Source organism: Artemia sp. Qi Xiang Cuo, chromosome 15 (genome assembly GCF_049724085.1).
Source record: "Artemia sp. Qi Xiang Cuo chromosome 15, ASM4972408v1, whole genome shotgun sequence".
NCBI classification, from domain to species: Eukaryota; Metazoa; Arthropoda; class Branchiopoda; order Anostraca; family Artemiidae; genus Artemia; species Artemia sp. Qi Xiang Cuo.
This window is the reverse complement of record NC_142808.1, coordinates 53,315,444-53,336,170: the sequence shown is the minus strand read 5'-3', so window position 1 is coordinate 53,336,170 and position 20,727 is coordinate 53,315,444. Positions and strand designations below refer to the sequence as shown.

Sequence of the window (20,727 nt, the reverse complement as noted above, 5' to 3'; positions counted from 1 at the left end):
CATCATCACTTACTCTTAGGGTTACTCTTATTCTTCTTAAAATTAGTTTTCAAACCTATTCTAGCACCTGGACCACGCAAAACCTATAAAAGTTCATCCATTTTGCTCACAGTTTCATCTAGGATGCTTAAATCATCGGCATGATTAAAGTCCAGGAAAGTTTTTCTTCCCCATTTGATTCCGTGGTCTCCCATTTTCTTTCCTGTGCTCCTTAAGACAAAATCCATCAAAATAATATATACAAACGGGGCAAGAACATAATCCTACTTAACTACTAATTTAGCGGAAAACCAGCTACTAACCTCATTTCCAACCCTAATCGTAGACGTGTTAATCTTGCATATGGTATTAGTCACTTTAATTTATTTGTCTGGTATACCATACAAGGATAAAACGTTTGCTAAAGCTTTTCTATCAACAGAATCGAACGCTTGCTCATAATCTATAAAACTGAGGACCAAAGGTGTTTGAAAACTCAGGCAATTTTCAATTATTTGCCTAAGAGTGAAAATTTGGTCGACACATCCTCTATCTTTTCTAAAACCACACTTCTCTTCTCTTAAAACTTTGTCTACGGCACCTCTCAGTCCAAAAAGTATCATATTACTAAGTAATTTGCTACCTACAGAGACCAGACTAATGCCTCGATAATTACCACAGTCATTTTTATCACCTCTCTTATAAAGTGGCTTAAGTAAGGTTTTCCTAAAATCATTAGGTACTTCCCCTTTTTCAAAAATCATATTCATAGTCTTCAGTAACTTATTTCTAACCTCAGAGCCACCATATTTAAGAAACTCATTTACCACCCTATCAGCACCTGGAGCCTTAATATTTTTTAATCCTTTTAGTACAGTTGCTAATTCCTGCTCACAAAACAAATCTTCCTTCACATCCAAGGTATCACAAACTTTTTCATTTTCCTCTATATTTTTTCCTGCAACTCTATCTCGGTTAAGCAAGTTCTCAAAATGTTCGGCCCATCTCGCTTTAGTTTTTTCCTTATCGCTAATTGCCACCCCATTCCTATCTTTAACTGGGACCAGTCCGGATTGACTACTCCCTCTCATTTTATTAACATGCCAGTGCAATAATTTATTATTTTCTCTCTAGCTGCAACTTCCAGATCCTCGGAAGTTTTATCTATGGCCTCCACTTCACACCTCTTTAGTTCCTATTTTAATGCTTTCTCAACTTTCTTTATATTCCTTTTATTTTCACATGATATACCTCTCAGATAATTCTTGTACAAGTCCTTTTTCCTTTCTATTAAACATAAATCTTTTTCACTAATATTCTGAGCTGCAGTTCTTGCTTTCTTCCTTAAGACGCCTTCAGCAACTTCACAAATTATTTTTCTAAAATTTTTCCAACCGTCTTCCACATTATCGAATTTTAAAATATAAAGATTAGTATTAAACTGTTAATGGAAAGTTTCTCTCTAATTCTCATCCTGGAGTCTACTAACATCATAACTTCCCGGGAGGTAGTTACCCTTCCGATATTTCAGCTTTAAATTAACCCTTGACACTACTAGATGGTGATCTTTACTTTTAACATCAATAACAGCACTCCTATATACCCTAGCATCTTGTATTGATCCTGCCAGTCTTCGGTTTGCTATAACATAATCAATAAGGTTTGCTGTCTTACCATCACGTGAATACCATGTTAACTTATGAGCCATTTTATGACCAAACACCGTATTGGTTATAACTAGATTGTTATACCTACAAAATTGCAAAAGTCTGTATCCATTACTGTTTTCTTTTCCTACGCCAAATTTACCTAAGCTAGGATACCATCTATCCCTATTTCTACCAACCTGGGCGTTAAAATCTCCCAGTAACAACATCATATTTCTACCTGGTACCCTGTCTATTTGCTCCTGTAACTGTAAGTAAAATTCATCTGAATCACTAGTATCTCCGCCAGTCGGTTCTACAGGGGCGTATACTACTATAACTGATACCCTGAACTTTCTAGTCATAAAATGAGCCAACAAATGCCAACAAATGCATCAAAAATAAAAGATACTATAATAATTAAAATATGGTCAATCCAAGAAAAACTGTCAACGAGAAGAAAAGTTATCACAGGTCACGAATTATTGAAAGCACGACTAATGACTAAAGCACGACTGTAAAAAAAAGAAGACACTATATTGCAATCAGCCGCTGAAAATACTTCCAACGAATAATCTCCGTGATTTTAACACTGGTGTTTTCATGTATGCGTCAAAGGCAAGTCCGCTTCAGAGGTATGTCCACATGTCAATGAGGCTCATTCCCCTGACACAATGTCAATGAACAAAATTTATGTTAATAGCTTGATTACGTCTAGGTCGGGGTTTGCTGTAGTTTTAGAAGTGCTAAGTTACGGAATTCGTTAAATGGGAGTATTAGGAGTAGTTGTGATTTAAGTGAATTTTAAAGGCTGTTGAAGAATGAATTGTGTTCTAAATATAATTTTAATGACTTAAGTTTTTTATTTTAATGACTAATTATAATTTTAATGACTAAGTTTTTTATTTTAATGACTAATTATAATTTTAATGGCTAAGTTTTTTATTTTAATGACTAATTATAATTTTAATGACTAATTTTTTTAATTTTAATGACTAATTATAATTTTAATGACTAAGTTTTTTATTTTAATGACTAATTATAATTTTAATGACTAAGTTTTTTTATTTTAATGACTAATTATAATTTTAATGACGAAGTTTTTTTTTATTTTAATGACTAATTATAATTTTAATGACTAAGTTTTTTATTTTAATGACTAATTATAATTTTAATGACTAAGTTTTTTATTTTAATGACTAATTATAATTTTAATGACTAAGTTTTTTTATTTTAATGACTAATTATAATTTTAATGACTAAGTTTTTTATTTTAATGACTAATTATAATTTTAATGACAAAGTTTTTTATTTTAATGACTAATTATAATTTTAATGACTAAGTTTTTTTATTTTAATGACTAATTATAATTTTAATGACTAAGTTTTTTTATTTTAATGACTAATTATAATTTTAATGACTAAGTTTTTTTATTTTAATGACTAATTATAATTTTAATGACTAAGTTTTTTTATTTTAATGACTAATTATAATTTTAATGACTAAGTTTTTTATTTTAATGACTAATTATAATTTTAATGACTAAGTTTTTTATTTTAATGACTAATTATAATTTTAATGACTAAGTTTTTTATTTTAATGACTAATTATAATTTTAAGGACTAAGTTTTTTTATTTTAATGACTAATTATAATTTTAATGACTAAGTTTTTTTTATTTTAATGACTAATTATAATTTTAATGACTAAGTTTTTTTATTTTAATGACTAATTATAATTTTAATGACTAAGTTTTTTATTTTAATGACTAATTATAATTTTAATGACTAAGTTTTTTTATTTTAATGACTAATTATAATTTTAATGACTAAGTTTTTTTATTTTAATGACTAATTATAATTTTAATGACTAAGTTTTTTTATTTTAATGACTAATTATAATTTTAATGACTAAGTTTTTTTATTTTAATGACTAATTATAATTTTAATGACTAAGTTTTTTATTTTAATGACTAATTATAATTTTAATGACTAAGTTTTTTTATTTTAATGACTAATTATAATTTTAATGACTAAGTTTTTTTATTTTAATGACTAATTATAATTTTAATGACTAAGTTTTTTTATTTTAATGACTAATTATAATTTTAGTGACTAATTTTACTGACTAGGAAATATAATTGATAGAATAAAATTGTATTAAATTATTAATATTAGTATATTTATTTTGATTGATGAGTGCTAAGGAAGAAGTTGAGTGTTAAGTTAGTGGTAGCAGGGCATATGATGGTTGTAGCAGGGTAGTTGTGTGTTTTTTTTTGTTTTTTTTTTTTCAACCACTTCTGAGTAAATGTTATTTTTCTTTTTGGAATTGTTTTATTGTCCCTCCTCCATATCATGCTGTAACACTTGGGGGGGGGGGTTAAGTTAAGTTTTTTTATATTAATAATTGATATCAATATATGTTACCGTGAGTGTCCGAAATACCTTTTTTTTTTCTCCTTGGATTTAGTCAGCGTTGCAAGTCAACTTTTCAGTTTTAAGCAAAGTTTGATGGGGACAGGTTAGGTTTTTAACCCATTTCTGAGATTTAAAACCTAAACTAACCTAACCCAACGTAACCTAACTTTGACTTTTACTATCAAAGCTTGCATAAGACTGGAAAAGCTGATTCGCAAAGCTAATTGAATCCAAGCAGAGAAAAAAGAATTTCGGACATTCATCGGTGAACGTTGACATTAACCAGATTTTGGACATTCACAGCAACATATATCAAACAGTTCGTGGTAACGAACTGTAAGTAAGGAGCGACCCGGCTCAATGGTAACCGAAACTCTAAAAAAAACGGAATTTTGATACCAATAGATACATCAAAAGAATCATATTTTAATTCTGATTTCAAATATATAAATTTCATCAAGTTTAATCTTACGCATCAAAAGTTACGCGCCTGAGAAAATTTGGCTGATTTTTGAAAAAGGGGGGAAAGACCCCCTAAAAGTTATAGAACCTTAATGAAAATCACACCATCATATTCAGTGTATCAGAGAACCCTACTGTAGAGGTTTCAGGCTCCTATCTACAAGAATATGGAATTTTCCATTTTTTGCCAGAAGAAAGATCACGGATGCGGGTTTATTTAGCCACGTTTTCAGGCTCAGCGGTTTCGAACACGGGTTGTTCTCGTCTAGTTTCAAGTTTCTAGTTTTTCGTCTAGTTTTGTCTAGATTCAGCGGGTTCGAAGCTTCGACCCCGTTTTTGATACACTAGATGCACTGATGCACAACGCTTAATGCACTAGACGAGAACAACCCGTGTTTGAACACGGGTTGTTCTCGTCTAGTTTCAAGTTTCTAGTTTTTCGTCTAGTTTTGTCTAGTTTCAGCGGGTTCGAAGCTTCGACCCCGTGTTTGATACACTAGATGCACTGATGCACAACGCTTAATGCACTAGACGAGAACAACCCGTGTTTGAACACGGGTTGTTCTCGTCTAGTTTCAAGTTTCTAGTTTTTCGTCTAGTTTTGTCTAGTTTCAGCGGGTTCGAAGCTTCGACCCCGTGTTTGATACACTAGATGCACTGATGCACAACGCTTAATGCACTAGACGAGAACAACCCGTGTTTGAACACGGGTTTAATGAAAATCCCACCGTCAGATTCAGCGTATCAGAAAACCCTATTACATAGGTTTCAAGCTCATATCTGCCAAAATCTGCAACTTTGTATTTTTTGCCAGAAGAAAAATATACGAATATAGAAGTTCGTTACGTAAGTTAATTTGTAAATTACGTCAGAACCAAATTTAGAGACAGCCATTTAGCAAAAGAAAAGTAAAATTTTCATGCAAATTTTGTTTACTTATTCAATGATGGTGAGCCAAAATAAAAGCTGCATTAACTAAAAAAAGATCAGAAACTAAATAAAAAAAACAAGTTTTTTAAACTGAAAATAAGGAGCGACATTAAAACTTAAAACGAACGAAAATTATTCCGTATATGAAAGGGGCTGTCCCCTCCTCAACGCCTCGCTCTTTACGCTAAAGTTTGACTCTTTCTCACAACTCTACTTTTTAAAACAATAAAAAACTTTAGCGTAAAGAGCGAGGCGTTGAGGAGGGGACAGCCCCTTTCATATACGGAATAATTTCTGTTCGTTTTAAATTTTAATGTCGCTCCTTATTTTCAGTTTAAAAAACTTGTTTTTTTTATTTAATACTTATACAAAAAAGGATGTTCTTTCTGGGACAAATATAAAAAATACCATCTAATGGCTTCAAGCTCAATTTTATAGCATTCACTCGAGGAACAGCTTTATTGATGTACTTGACAAAAAAAAACATCCTGATGTAATCTGTCTGCAGGAAAGAATATATTTTCTAATTAGAAGCAACTACCAATTAGTAGCAACAACAATAACCAATTAGTAGCAACTTACCTCTTCTTCGGGTAGATTGATATCTGGGTGTCCATCAGAAATAAAAGAAGCAGGCACCCCTCGTTCAATAAGTGTTTCAATTATTTTGTATTCACAATGTTTCGCCTCATAATAAGTTTTCCGGAGTTTGGCTACCATTTGTCCCAGTACTGAGCTCAATGGGAACATGATGAAAAGCTGCTTAAAGATGTCACGAATAGCTGAATCGAAGTTAGCAGGTGTGGATAGATGGCAGGTTTGTACTTTTTGAGCAATTTCTTTAAAGGAATTTTCTGAATCGGCCAATAAATTTACAATTGGTGTTCCGAAGCCATCTAAAAATTGAAAAAAAAAAACTGAAAAAACATACAAATTCTGAGAAAATGTTCATGCTAATGCTTTAATGTGCGTTTATTAATTTTTTTTCTATTTAATTTAAGTATCATATAGCTGGTAGTTTCAAGAAAGCAGCGTGTAAGTTTATATTTACTTTGGGTAAATTTACTATTGGTTTTCCAATACTAAATTTACTATTGAAAACAAATCTATAATAAGTAAATTGTAAATAAATCTTCAGTAAATTTACTATTGGAGTTCCGACGCCATCTAAAAAATAATGTTTTTTTTTTCATTATTAAAAGAAAAAAAAATTCTCAGAAAATGTTCATGTTAACAATGGGCGTTTTTAAAATCCTTCTATTTAACTATAAGGATGATATAGCTGGTGATTCCAGGGCAAGTCGCCCTGTAATTTTCCACACCCTTCCTGTATACCTTTCCAAGATTCCTCGAGGTACCCATGTACAGATGGGTCGACTCTGGGTCAGCTTCCAGGGCCACTCTACTGACACCCCTTCTAAACCAAATAACTAACACCGGGACTCGAAATCCTGTCCTCACGGACAGAGGACTTCAAGTCTAGCGTTCCAAACCACTCGACTAATTTCAAGAAGGTGATTTATAATTTTGTATCTACTTCGGGGTCGCTTTTGAGGGGAGTTGATATGGACTGTATATACCTACCCACACAGGGGATAGGCGGGGAAGGAAATATTAAAGAATTTTCCTAGAGCATAATGGCACTGACAGCATCACTGGAACTGATATGAACCGCATGAATTTTGAAAAGTATTTGTTTCCTCGGTCTCTACATCAATTTTGAAGTTACAGCGAATTTTAAAGTTGTTTATCTAGATGCGATTTTTTATTAAGCCTAATGTAAACTCAGAGAGGGAAGAAAATAACAAAATGAAAAATAAAATAAAAAAGGTGAAAAAACGAGGATTTTGTCAGCCAGTGGCGAACCACGAAGAAGAAATAAGCAAATATTTCGACAAGGACCTCCGCCGAGTCGTCCTCAGTGTTTTTGTTCCGTTGTTGTGAAGTAAACTTCGAAAGGTTCGATTTTCGTTGGTTTCTTTTTCTTTTCTTTCTTTTTTGTTTAGCACTGAGGATGACTCGGCGGAGGTCCTTGTGGAAATATTTGCTTATTTCTTCTTCGTGGTTCGCCACTGGCTGACAAAATCCTCGTTTTTTCACCTTTTTTTATTTTACTTTATTTTTCATTTTGTTATTTTCTTTCCTCTCTGAGTTTTCATTTGTCATGTATAGCCAGTGTGGTCTTAGAATGCATTTATTAGGCCTATTTATTATTGAAAATCCGTGAAACAAATTTTAGAGGAAAGTGGAGCCCATAAATCAATGGCTCCACAGGAAAGTGGAGCCCATAAGATTCACAAATTGCATATAACAAACCTGCAAAGAAGCAAAAAGGGATATCCAAAGAAACAAAAGGGACATCCGAGGATCTTTGAAAAATCTTTTTTTTTTTTTTTTGTAATTTTGTAGAAATACCTTTGCTACTTAGCTATATGTAATTTGTATATATTTATTCTTACATACTCTGTCTTGTTGTAAAATAGATAATAGCCGATTCTCAAAAAAAAGAGAGAGAAAAAAAGATGGTAGATACCCACCACAAAATTAACTATTTTCGTAGTTATATAGATTCCATCTAGAATTACTGAAAAATGAAACATTTAAGTTTCTTATTATTCTTGTTCATCATTCCCTCTTTTAAATGAAGGATGGGGGACACAAGATTATTTTGATAGTAACAGTCTATTGCAAAAAGAAACAACTTTGAAAGAGAGCTTGAAACCCCTCTAAAATGGCAGTGGATCGAAATGAAAATTTTACCATTCGAATCACCATGGTGGACACCTATAATCTCTTTAGAGCCACCCCTCCCCCCCTATCTTGAAGACAATGAAAATCGCTATTTTGCATAGGTGGCAGTGATGAGTCACCTTTTTTCCGCTAAGGTTAGCAGGCAACCGAAAAAACGTAAAAAGATGTAAAAAGAATTAAAAAGATGTAAAAAAAGAAAAAAGATGTAAAAAAAAGCGTAAAAAGAATTGTTCATTTTAAGGCTACTCCTCGTACCTGAATGTTGGTGTTTGCAATAAATTTGTTTTAATAATCGCACCCAAGCTCTGTCAAAAATTAGATATTATTAATTAATTAAGCCTTAAATTAACTAAATTAAAATTTAATTTTAAATTAATTAAGTTAAAATTTTATTAAATAAACTTTAAAATGCATACCTTTTAAAGACAGTATTTTCTTAACAATTCTTAAGAAAACAGCCGCTAGACTGTCTTCTGACAGGGTCGCATTGTCTATGGCATAGTCCAAATCTAGGAATTCAGGCCTCTTTCCAGGTTCGGGTTTTATATTCTCCTTGGCAGCGTCATCTATAAAATATGAACAAGAAAAGAATCAAAAACGATAAATAGCACAAATTATAAAAAGAATCAAAGATAAAAACTTGTAGAGACCCAGCTGTAGAAACCCATTTAAGGGCTCAGAATTTGATTCCGGTTATGAGTTAATGCCAAAACGTCTCCTTACTTTGACATACGAAAGCGCTTGATCTCAGATGGTAATACAAGACCCAGAATTCGAGCTCAGCAGTAGCAATCCACTGCAGGACTCGGTAGTGATTCTGGTGATGGAATTATGCAAAAACAGCTCCATACTTTGAAACGCAAAGGCGTTTCGACGTTGCAAATTGTTTTCCAAAGTTCTTTTGTAACCTCTTACAGAAGAATTGCAGATTTTCATCTCAAGCAACAGGAAAACCACTTTTTTGGTAAAAATTTCCTGATATTAAACCAGAACTTTGGAGACATTTCGTTTCGTGGAAACCCATATGTTAAGCACAACCTATATTTGGACCTCAAATAGCGACGAAGATATTTGGACCTCCACATTCTTTCCAGCTGAAAAACTCTAAGGAAATTTGCCAAGGTATTTTTGCGAGTGGGGGAAGAAAAGAGGGGAGAGGGCAAACAAGGGTTGATTTCAGAGGGAGGGGCATGAATAGTAAGAATGGAATTAATGGTCAAAATTTTCTATTTTTCAGGGGGAAGGATAATTGGAAAAAATAGGTCGTTCTGTAATCCCCCCCCTCCCTCTAAATATAGTTGAAGGACCCAGTGAAGAAATTTAGGTAGCATAAGTAAATTTGCATAATTTTAGTAGAATGAGTGCAGTCTCCACCCTCCCAAGTGTTTATGGAAACGCGAAAGTGTCCCAACACAAGAAGAAGAAGAAAACTCAAAGATGTATATTGATTTAATATATGTGATAATAAACAAAAAATTAAACAAAAAAGGAGCACGTTTCTAATTTTTGACCCAACACCCGAAAACCTGACCCAACACCCTTCATCTGTTACATTACACCAGCAAAGTTATACAGATATGATCAGCGTCCGTAAGACAAATGAGAACTGAGCACGCTCCTCCTCCATCCTAATCTATTCAAAGCCACCCTCTTTACACCCTCCCATGAAGTTCCTATTTCCCTTAAATCTTTTTTTACGACATCCTCCCACCCCATTCACAGACAACCGGCGTTCCGGTTAACCCTAGACGGTTGGTTAAAAGTGATGACCTTTAGCAATCTGTCATCCTTCATCCGCAGAAGGGGATCTAGCCATCTCAACCTTTCTCTCATTGTAGCCCTAGAAAGCGGGACCGCGTTTTTATACGAAATTAGCTACTAGTTATTATAAGTTAAGTTATTATTACATAAAAATTACTATAATAAATGAAACTATTAAAAATATGAATAATAACCGTCTAAACCTATTAAACTGAAACTAAATAAGAAACTTTAAATTTGAAAAAAAGTTTTTAAAATGCTGAATATTGGCAATATTTGGGAACCAAATAACAATCAGTTATTTTAACAAGATTAAACTGACGAAAACATAATAACTATCTGTTAAAAATGCGGGAAATTTAAATTTCGCTCAAGTCTGCGTTACATCTTTTTTTCATAAAAACAAACTGGGGAAAATAAATAAATGCATCTCTTCTTTTAAGGGCTGCCACCTTTCTTTATTCAGGTTTTTTCTGTTGGGTCTGTGGAGTCCCGTATCGCCTGGTTTGAGCTGGTTTATGGTGATATTTGGCATCTGGTTACTCGTTTCCTTTTTTAATTTCTTTTCCTTTTCCTTTCCCTTCTTTTTTATTGTTTATTTTTCATTTGTCTTAACCTGTTTTTCAGACCGTAGAGCCTACTAGAAAGGGGGATATCTATTTTAATTTGTTCTTTGTTGTTGTGCATATATTGTGCATAAACGAACCTGAACATGACAAGTTTGAGTAAATTGTCGTCTAAATTGGTAATATAATATTGATAGATACTAGAATCAACCAGACTTGAGAGTCATGCCATGGCTAATAAGCGTCACCTGAAATCTAAATTAGTGTTTTGGATTGTCTTATTATTATTATTATTATTACAATAATAATATAATAATTATTATAATAATTATGATTATATTTAGGCATTATTTATTTTTTCAGGCATCATATTATGATAATAACATAATAATTATTATTATAATAATGATCATTTATTTTTAGGCATTAACGTATTTAACACAAGTGCAAAACTGGATTATTCTGTTACTTGTTGTTACTCATTTATTATGTCTCACATTCTCTTTTCATTATATGACAATAGTATATCTGTCCTATCTCTTATCTTCACCTTTTTCTTACATTTTTCCCCCTGTCCTTTCTTCTTTTCCCATCGACACACAGTCTATTCCTTCTCTTTTCTTATTTTTTCTTCAGTCCCTTCTTTTTTTCCTCATTAAGACATGGTGTCTCTCTTTTTTCTCTCTACCTTATTTTTTCTTCAGTCCCTTCTTTTTTTCCTCATTAAGACAATGTCTCTCTTTTTCTCTCTACCTTATTTTTTCTTCAGTCCCTTCTCTTTTTCTCATTAAGACATAGTGTCTCTCTTTTTATCTCTACCTTATGTTTTCTTCAGTCTCTTCTTTTTTCCTCATTAAAACACAGTGTCCCTCTTTTTCTCTCTACCTTATTTTTTCGAAGGTCCCTTCTTTTTTTCCTCGTTAAGACACAGCGTCTCTCTTTTTCTCTCTACCTTATTTTTTCTTCAGTCCCTTCTTTTTTCTCTCATTAAGACACAGTGTCTCTCTTTTTCTCTCTACCTTATGATTTCTTCAGTCCCTTCTTTTTTTCTTCATTAAAACACAGTGTCTTTCTTTTTCTCTCTACCTTATTTTTTCTTCAGTCCCTTCTTTTTTTTCCTCATTAAGACACAGTGTCTCTCTTTTTCTCTCTACCTTATTTTTTCTTCAGTACCTTCTTATTTCCTCATTAAGACACAGTGTCTCTCAATTTCTTATAAAAGCAAAGCGTTTTTTTCCCTTTTCTCTTTCTTCCCTCTTTTTTTTTAATTTTTGTTCCTTTCTCCCCCCCCCCTCTTTTCCTCATTAACGCAGTTTTTCCCTCTCTATTTTTTTGCTTATATATTTTATCTAAGCTTTAGATGATAATAAAATAGCTCTATGTTTTATAAGTAAAATCTTGGCCCTAGAAATATTGACAAATAAAATAAGCAGAACTTACAGGTTAGGTTTTTGCTTAGGCTGTTCCGCCTACTGCTTCGTCTTCTTCTTCTAGTTGAGTATGGAGATTCAAGCTCAGCTTTGGAGGCAGCTGCATCGGCTCTCTGAATGAGCCTTAGTTGCTTCTTACGAACCTATAATGGCACCAAATTTAGAATAGTAATTTTTCCCTATACAATTAAAAATACAGACATCGACAGGATGGGTCTTTTGAAAATGGGATGGTTATCCTTCCTTGAATAAGGTCGAAAAGACAGAAATTGAGAGGATGGGTCACTGACAGGTTGTTCGCTAAAAAAGTCAAATTTTATCAAAATAAACAGCAAAATCATAAATCTTTAAACGAGCAATAATTAAATAGTCTAAATTTATATATATATATATATATATATATATATATATATATATATATATATATATATATATATATATATATATATATATATATATATATATATATATATTGAATTGAAATTATCAAGTATTTTACAGTAGGTTACATCAAGACATGACTAACTGTAGATAGAAAGAGAAAAGCCAAAACAGATAGTCCAAGCAATTGAGAGGCAAATGTTTAAATGGCTGCGGCACGGGTAAATGGCGGGAGTAAGTATGACTCTTTTATTGGACACATACTTGTTTGTTAGTTTTTGGAAAGGCACACCCTGCCTAGAGTCTCAGGCATGATGATCAAGAATTAAAATTAACATAGGACCGTTAGATTGCCTGGAATGAGAGACAAACAAGGCACGCCCGCCCATGGTCTTAAGAAGGTTGTCCAAGAATTTAGAATTGACATAGGACCATTAATTTGCTTGAAATAACAGGCATTATATATATATATATATATATATATATATATATATATATATATATATATATATATATATATATATATTTCAAGTTACCCATGTAGCATGAGTCTACTTCGCAAAAGGACCCTCCAGGCCACTCAGCACGTCCCCGGGCGGCAGATAAAGGAACGCCTTACAGATATGTAGGGTATTTCCGTAGGGGGCGCGGACCAAGGGGGTCCCTGGTCCCTGGAGGTCCATAACAGACACTAGGGTATCCTCACCAAGGGGCCGTAAATATAGACATAGAAGGAAGAAGGCCCATCAAATGTATATTCAGCAGGACCCACCGGCGTGTGGACACGTCCTGTGAGTACAAACCTTAACCCAGCAATGAGTTAAAATGTATGGTGACGCAGAACATCATCGTGGGATGATCTTCTGTAGGAGGACAACTGCGGGAGAGCGTAAGATCCAGATCTATGGACAACAGCTTCTGCAAAGGGCTGCCTCAAACCTGTCAGCGTACCCGCAAGACTGGGGACCTATCGGTCAACTCTCAAGAAACATCGATGGACCTAAGACCAAGTCTTATTTTATACTCATAAACCCCTGCTCATGATGCCACTGTTGCCGCTAAGGATTAATTCTATGCAGATTTGCAACAAGTATCTTCTTAAGTTGCTGCACAAGACTACCTGATAGCTGTTGGGGAGTTTAACGTAAGAGTTGGTCCGTCTGATCAGAAGACCGCTCAAGTCCCGGTAAATTTCAGACTAGGACACAGAACTGAATGGACAAAGACTGGTAAACTATACCAAGATGAATCATCTTTGTGTCACCAACACCATATCTCAGCAAAAGCCATGTCATCTATTGACGTGGCACTCCAATGACGTGTGTTACTGAGGCCCAAATTAACTTCATTCTCGTCCGCCAACGCTGGAGAGGTGCGGTAATAGACTCGCACTCTTATAACGGTTAAGACACAGGATCAGAATCAGGATCCGATCACAAGCTAGTCCTTGCAAAAATCATGCTGCGTCTTGCAGCTCAGAGAAAGAATACACCAAAAGCCCAAATCGAAATTGGTAAATTGCAAGATAAAGAAGTTCGACAAACTCTAAACATGGAGCTAACAAACCGTTTCGACTCCCGAAACATGAATGAGGAGGAAAACTGTGACCCTGAGCAAAGATGGGAGATCTTCGAAACACTAACGAGAGAGACTGCCGAAGAGATCCTAGGCTGAACGAAAGTGAAACTACAGAATTAGATTACCACAGAGCTCTGTCAATAGCCGGAGAGCCAAGGAAAAAGATGAGCAGCCCTAAACATATCACGAAAGAGTTGCGCAGACAGGTCAAGCGCTATGCTCGTCTAGACCGTCACAAAATGTGTGAAGGGACTGCTTTGTCTTTAGAGAAAAAAACAACACGCACTCAGGACACCCGTAAACACTACCAGATTCTCAGGGAATCAAATGGTAAGAAAGCTGCTCTGTCGGAAGTTGTCAAAGACAGATAAGGAAAAGTCATTAGCTATCAGAATGAGCGTTTGATTGAATGGAAGGATTACTCTTAATCCTACTTAACTCATCCCCGTCATCAACTCCTGTTATTTTCCCCTTTAGTCTTAAAAAAAAACCGTACAATGTCGAGCTGGCCGCCCCAACAAGAGCGGAAATACTCAAAGCCATTAAGGATCTGAAGAACTAGCAAGGTGGTCTCCCCTCCGTACTATACAAACAGTGCCCCGACCGAAATCACTGCGGAACAGTTCCATGTATCCTTAAAGAACTATGGAGGACCAACAAACCTAGGCCTAACCTAGGTTTAATGCAAACAGATTTAATTTGGTTTTTAAAAGTAGATGCCAGATCGGAATAAGATATTATATTATCATTTTTACAACATATTATTTTAAATAATATAATTATATATTCCTTTAAATAATATGATTATATATTATTTTTAATTCCATACAGAAACAGATTTAATTTAGTTTTTAAAAAGTTGTTTCCAGATAGGAGGTAGATAGATAAGATATTAACTTTTTAGACATCCTGGTTGCAGCAGTAGCTGCAACCCAATAAAAGACGACAAGGCCCATAGTTAGACAAAAAACAGCCTCGACCCTTAAGAATGGTGTCGGATCGCAACTAAACTAGTTGCGACCCGACATCATCCAATGGTGCAAAGTGATTCCAATGGCGCACCATTGGAATCACCTTGGTTACCTTAAAGAGCAGTTTCAGTAAAATATTTTATTCAAACAAAAAGTAAACCGAAAATCCAAGACAGAGAAATCCCCTTTCAATTCGTTACTAGAGAGCAACTTGAATCCTCCTTCTTTAATCCCTCCTTCTTAATCCTCCTTCTTTAGAGGAGAGTACCATAGCAGCTACATTAGTAGTTCCTTGTAAAAAAAAAACCTGCCACCTGGTGTGGCAGGTTTCGTAGTTCCGCCACGCTTGGCACACTTCAATACATTTGACACAGTTCTGCTGTTTGTCGATATGATATAACGGGATGTGACCCACGCAGGTTATTATTTTCTTTTTGTATAGTAGAAACTTTTAACCTTAAAATGGATCGAAAAATTAATTATCATTCATGAATCAGCTAAAATAAAAATTCTCCTTCACTTCCGGGGGGCGTAATTTCCTATGGGACAGGGGGTGGGGCAACCACTCCTCCCAGACCTCCCCCCCCGAGCCAAATTCCCCTCAGCTGAAATTTAGTTCCTTCAAAAATCTTGTCAGAACTAAGATAATTCAAGCATCCACAGAAACGGGCCAATTTTATTCAGTATATCTTTATATATCTTTACCGTTATGGTACTATATGGCTCATTTTTCAGTTTTCACTTGATTTGAGAAAATTGGCATCCCCCCCCAGGAAATTACGCCACTGCTTCACTTGATAGTTTCAAAAGGCGTTTTTTAATTTTTCAAACACAAAGATACACAAAGATACGCAAGTATCATATTCGTGAACCGCTTGCTAACACATCAGGAACAAAAGGATTGGGGAGCATTAAGTAACAAGGGACATCAAGGACCACAACAAGGGACACCAAGGAACACAAGGACGACAGAGCAAAAGAATACAACAAAAAAGGCAGGGATAAACACAGAACAGAACATAGTAGCAAACACAGGAACACAAAAACACAGGAACATAAACATAAACATAAACGATAGAACACATAAACAAATACAAGCACAAGCACAGCAGCAACCACGGCATGACTTCATGCTCAATTCCGGGTAAATTTCTCTTTACTGTGTTCAGTGTTATTAAATAAGCCCTGTCAACACATGGTAACCCTGAGAAACATTTCGGGGATTACAAATGTACTTGAGATCAAAGCGATTCCAGTGAGGAAACTTATGCTGACATCATCAAAAAAAAAAATCAAAGAAACATCTTGACCACATCAAAGAAAATATCATCATCATCACTAATCGTCAAAGAAAACTGAGGTCTACTATTGAAAAGATTACAACAACGATTACAAATTTTAATAGAAGAACGTCTTGAGCAAAAGATAGCTTTTCATAATTTCTAAAGAGGAAACATCTTTTCTCTTTAATACACTCTTTGTATCTTTCTCTTTAATACACGAGATATCTTTAATATGATGATCTGACAAACAAGAATGTTTTCAAAAGTTGCTTATCTGGGTATGATGTCATATTTGGGTGACTCCGCTGCCTGCCTGAAATGGCAGGATGATCCTCTATTTCCTGAATTTCTGTTGATTGATTACAATAAAAGATCATTTGAAAAAGCCTACCTTTTCGTAATTTCTGATGAGGAAACATCTCTTCTCTTTAATACATGGAATATCATTTTGGCAGAGTACAGGGAAAGGCTTCAGATACTGGTTTTGGAGCCGCCGTACGTCTTGAAGTGACTTGTCTTCCTCACTGATGCGATTCCGCTGTCGCTTCAATAGCTGCTTGGGAGGAGATTTAGGCATGGCCTTCAGCTCTCCTTTTGTCTTTATAGCCTATAAAAAAGAAGTTATTTTAAATTGTTTTCCATGATTTCTATACACAGCAACCGACAGTCTTAAACATAGGTGCACGTACAGGTCGACCTCCCGACAGTAGGGGGGGGGGGATTAAAATATTTTTTACAGAGGTTGATATATCTTAAAATCGATTTTCGGCCTTGCTTAACAATTCGTCTTATGTACAAAATCTGGGATGATCCCCCCTCAGCTTTATTTTGAAAATACAGTCAATCAATAAGTTTATCGAATATAAACAATACAAATGTAAAAAAAATGAATCGATCATACGATTATGATTATCATATCATATAATATAGAAAAAGAAGAAACTGCCTTTTAATCTTAATAGGACAGCACTATAAAGAAAAGGACTAAAACAGATCAAGAAAAAATACTACAAAGATGCCAAAGGGGTAAAAATTAAGTAAAAAACGCCAAACAATGTATTTTTTTTTATCTAAGCCAGTATATTTTGTTTTGTTCTGTTTTTTTCTTTTTCTTTCTCTCCCTTTTTATCTATGTTCCACACTGTAACTCTTTCATGCCTAGTGGGTACTTCCCTACTTACTGTAGTGGATATAAATAAAAGTTCAAATAGGGATAAAATCCTTTTAATAGACAGTGATGATGACAAATAGAAATTCACAAAAATACCAGATATTTCGCTAATGAACCAAATCCAAGAAGGTCAAGGAGGTTAGCTTCCGCCTTTGCTTTGAAAAAAATTAGAGAATTAAAAAATATGCGAATTAAACAACAATAATTAACAATATGTGGTCTCCGTAAGTATCTACGTCATATTTGTAGTGAGTAATAAAAAACATTGTTTAGTTCCTAATAAAAATGTATATGTTTTGTAATGATACATACTTACATATTAAATACATAAAATATACGTATTTTTTTTCTTGTCAAACTTCTTTGACACCTACCATTTTTGTAAAAAAAATTTTGGTCAAAATTCTACAATTTTTTTGTCAAAATTATTTGAAACCTTTGACACTACATATTAAATACATAAAGTGTAAGTATTTTTTTTCTTGTCAAATTTTTTTTACACCAATTTTTTTTAGGTAGGGTTTTTCAGAAACCTACCTAAAGTAAAGCACGATAATTCGAGGATTTATTGGCGATGCAGCTTTAGACATAATTAAGATCACAGAAAAGATCCACTTTCTTTAGGAAAACAGAGGGACCTCAAAAACAAACTGTTGGGACATAATTCAATCAAAACTGCAAAAGCGGATCGGGCTGCTAAAAGTTTTATTGTTGCTATTTAGTTCATAAAAACGCTAACAAACTAAACAAACTTACTAGCCAAAGTGCAAAGCTCTATAAAAAAAAATATCACAAGCAAAAAAAGGAGGCTAAAATGAACTTAATGGACATTTTGAGCCCGGACCATTCCAAATACATAGCAAAACACGTAGGATTTTTTTCCGGGGGGAAATAATTTCTTTTCGGAACTTTTTTTCCTCGTCAAATTTGATTGTCATGCCGATACTAATGGTTTTATCGTTACTCATTTAACTTCTTAAGCTCATATTTTGACGCCCTTTTTTATTCCTCTTGTTTATATATTCTCGTGAATTTATATTCTTTATTTTTATATATTTTATATTTTTTACTTTATTTTATATTTATATTTATTTAATATTTTTATATATTCTCGCCCCTGAGTTAGGCAAATACGTAGAATTTTGTGCCCGAGGAATTTCTTTTTTTTACTCCGGATTTTTTTTTTCTCTGTTAAATTTAATACCTGACATAGGTTGACAAGTTTAGTGCCTCTCAAGTACTAAAAATAGTGTATTTTAGAGTTCAAAAAGTCACTCCTATCAAAGGCCTAAAAAGACCAAACGAACGGTCATATCCGATAATAACGTCCGATAATAATGGTTTTAATCGTTACTCATTTAACCTATTGAGCTCATATTTCAGCGCCCTTTTTTTCCTCTTTTTTTATATATTCTCGTGAATTTATATTCTTTAATTTTATAAATTATATATTTTTTATTTATTTTATATTTTTATATATTCTCGTGAACTACGAGAGTGCATAAAGTGTATTTTCCAAAATCTAGAAGGAGCATTTTTTTCGACTTTTAAAAATTGAAAAAAAACTAAAAGTTTTTTTAGTCTAAAGGAAAGATGTTATTGCCCTCGCTCAATTGGTGCCCGTTAAAAGCTCCTTGGGAGGTCTAGCCCCATATAAAAAGCTTAAAAATATTCTAGAGAAAAAATTCACCCTTAGTATGCTGGAGTAGGGTTAAAATCATTATGACATGGGTCACTGGTGCAACTTTTTTTTTTTTTTTTTTTTTTTTTTTTTTTTTTTTTTTTTTTTTACTGTCCATTTTATTTTCTTTAAAAATTAGTGAAGCTTTTTTACGAGTAAGAAAGCAAAAGTTGTCCTCCACAGTACTTTTATATTTATTTAAAGTTTTATTTATATATTTTTACTTATTTTGTATATAAAGCGCATGCAATCATGCTGTAAAATAAGAATTTTCTTCAAGTAAGCCACGTTGTTTTTTATATGTTTAGAGCCATTGTGGAATTTCTATGGCCATAAAAGATGGTCTGATCTGGTATATGGCCATAAAACATGGAATGATATAGAATCATTCTCTATCACTGATATAGGTAAAGAATCTTTATTGATATAGAATGAAGAATGAAAGAAAGAATCAGGAATGATAAAATAGATGGCCATAAACCAAGGTCTGATCAAAAAAGGAAGAAATAAAAAAGAAAGGAAAAAATAAAGAAACAGAACAAAGATATAGAATCTTTATTGATATAGAATGAAGAATGAAAGAAAGAATAATGAATGATTAAATAGAACGAAATATAGAAGAAACAAAATAAAAATGGAAAAATTTCATGAAACTCAAAGAAAAGATAGAAACTGGAAGAGGTGATAACATTAAAATGAAGCCCTTTACTGTACCATATTAAGGAAAGCTTATTTTTCCTATTCTACATTGTTACTAAATGAGATTTGTCTTCAGCCATGTTGCGACAACTTCTTCTTAAACTAACAAACACTCCTACTAGTTTTGCTTATTCCTTGCTATGCAAAGCCACTAGATTAGATTCTTTCTAAACCATTAAATAAAAAGAACAAGTTTTTTTTTAACTGCAAGTAAGGAGCGACATTAAAACTTAAAACGAACAGAAATTATTCTGTATATGAAAGAGGCTGTCCCCTCCTCAAGCTCTTTACGCTAGTTTTTTATTGTTTAAAAAGAAATAGAGTTGTAAGAAAGAGTCAAACTTTAGCGTAAAGAGCGAGGCGTTGAGGAGGGGAGAGCCCCTTTCATATACGGACTAATTTCTGTTCGTTTTAAGTTTTAATGTCACTCCTTACTTGCCGTTAAAAAAAAACTTGTTTTTGTTTTATTTAATTTTTGAACGTTTTTGAATTAATGGAGGTTTTGATTTTGGCTCACCGTACATGAATAATTAAAAAAAAATTTGAAAAATCTGAAAAAAAAATTGAATAATTAAAACAGTTCGTTACCACGAACTATTTGATTATTAACCCCCCACTTCGCTCCTATCCCCAATCATTAGACTACATTCTTTCCTCATTGGCATTAGCTTTCTATTTCTTCCCTTGTTATTCCTTGCCCTAAAAAACAACTAGATTACATTCCTCCTCGTTATTATTAACACCATTCCTCCATTCCTCCTTACTCCACACAGTCATTAGACTGCGTTCTACCTCATTACTATTACCTTTCTACCCCTTCCCACCTATTCTTTATTCCAAGAAATGATTAGACAACATGATTTCCTCACTGTCAATAACCTCTCACTCCTTCCCTCCTTAGTCCTCCCACAAAGGATGAAACTACATTCTCTCCTCACTAGCATTAACTTCCTGTCCCTTCCTTCTTATTCTTTGCTCCAAAAAATCATCAGATTTTGTTTCTCCCCATTTTTAATGG

At 33.5% G+C, this 20,727-nt stretch overlaps 1 protein-coding gene across 1 annotated transcript in view; it reads right to left on the bottom strand.

Moving 5' to 3' along the window:
* The window catches only part of ash1 (histone-lysine N-methyltransferase ash1), a 175,436-nt gene that overhangs the window by 16,077 nt on the left and 138,632 nt on the right, over positions 1-20,727 (bottom strand). The window contains exons 11-14 of the mRNA XM_089101909.1: positions 16,550-16,765; positions 11,956-12,088; positions 8,605-8,754; positions 6,020-6,333 (exon numbers count right to left, since the gene is read on the bottom strand). Of these exons, the coding sequence (XP_088958035.1) occupies positions 6,020-6,333; positions 8,605-8,754; positions 11,956-12,088; positions 16,550-16,765 (813 nt within the window). The remainder of the gene's footprint in view (positions 1-6,019; positions 6,334-8,604; positions 8,755-11,955; positions 12,089-16,549; positions 16,766-20,727) is intronic.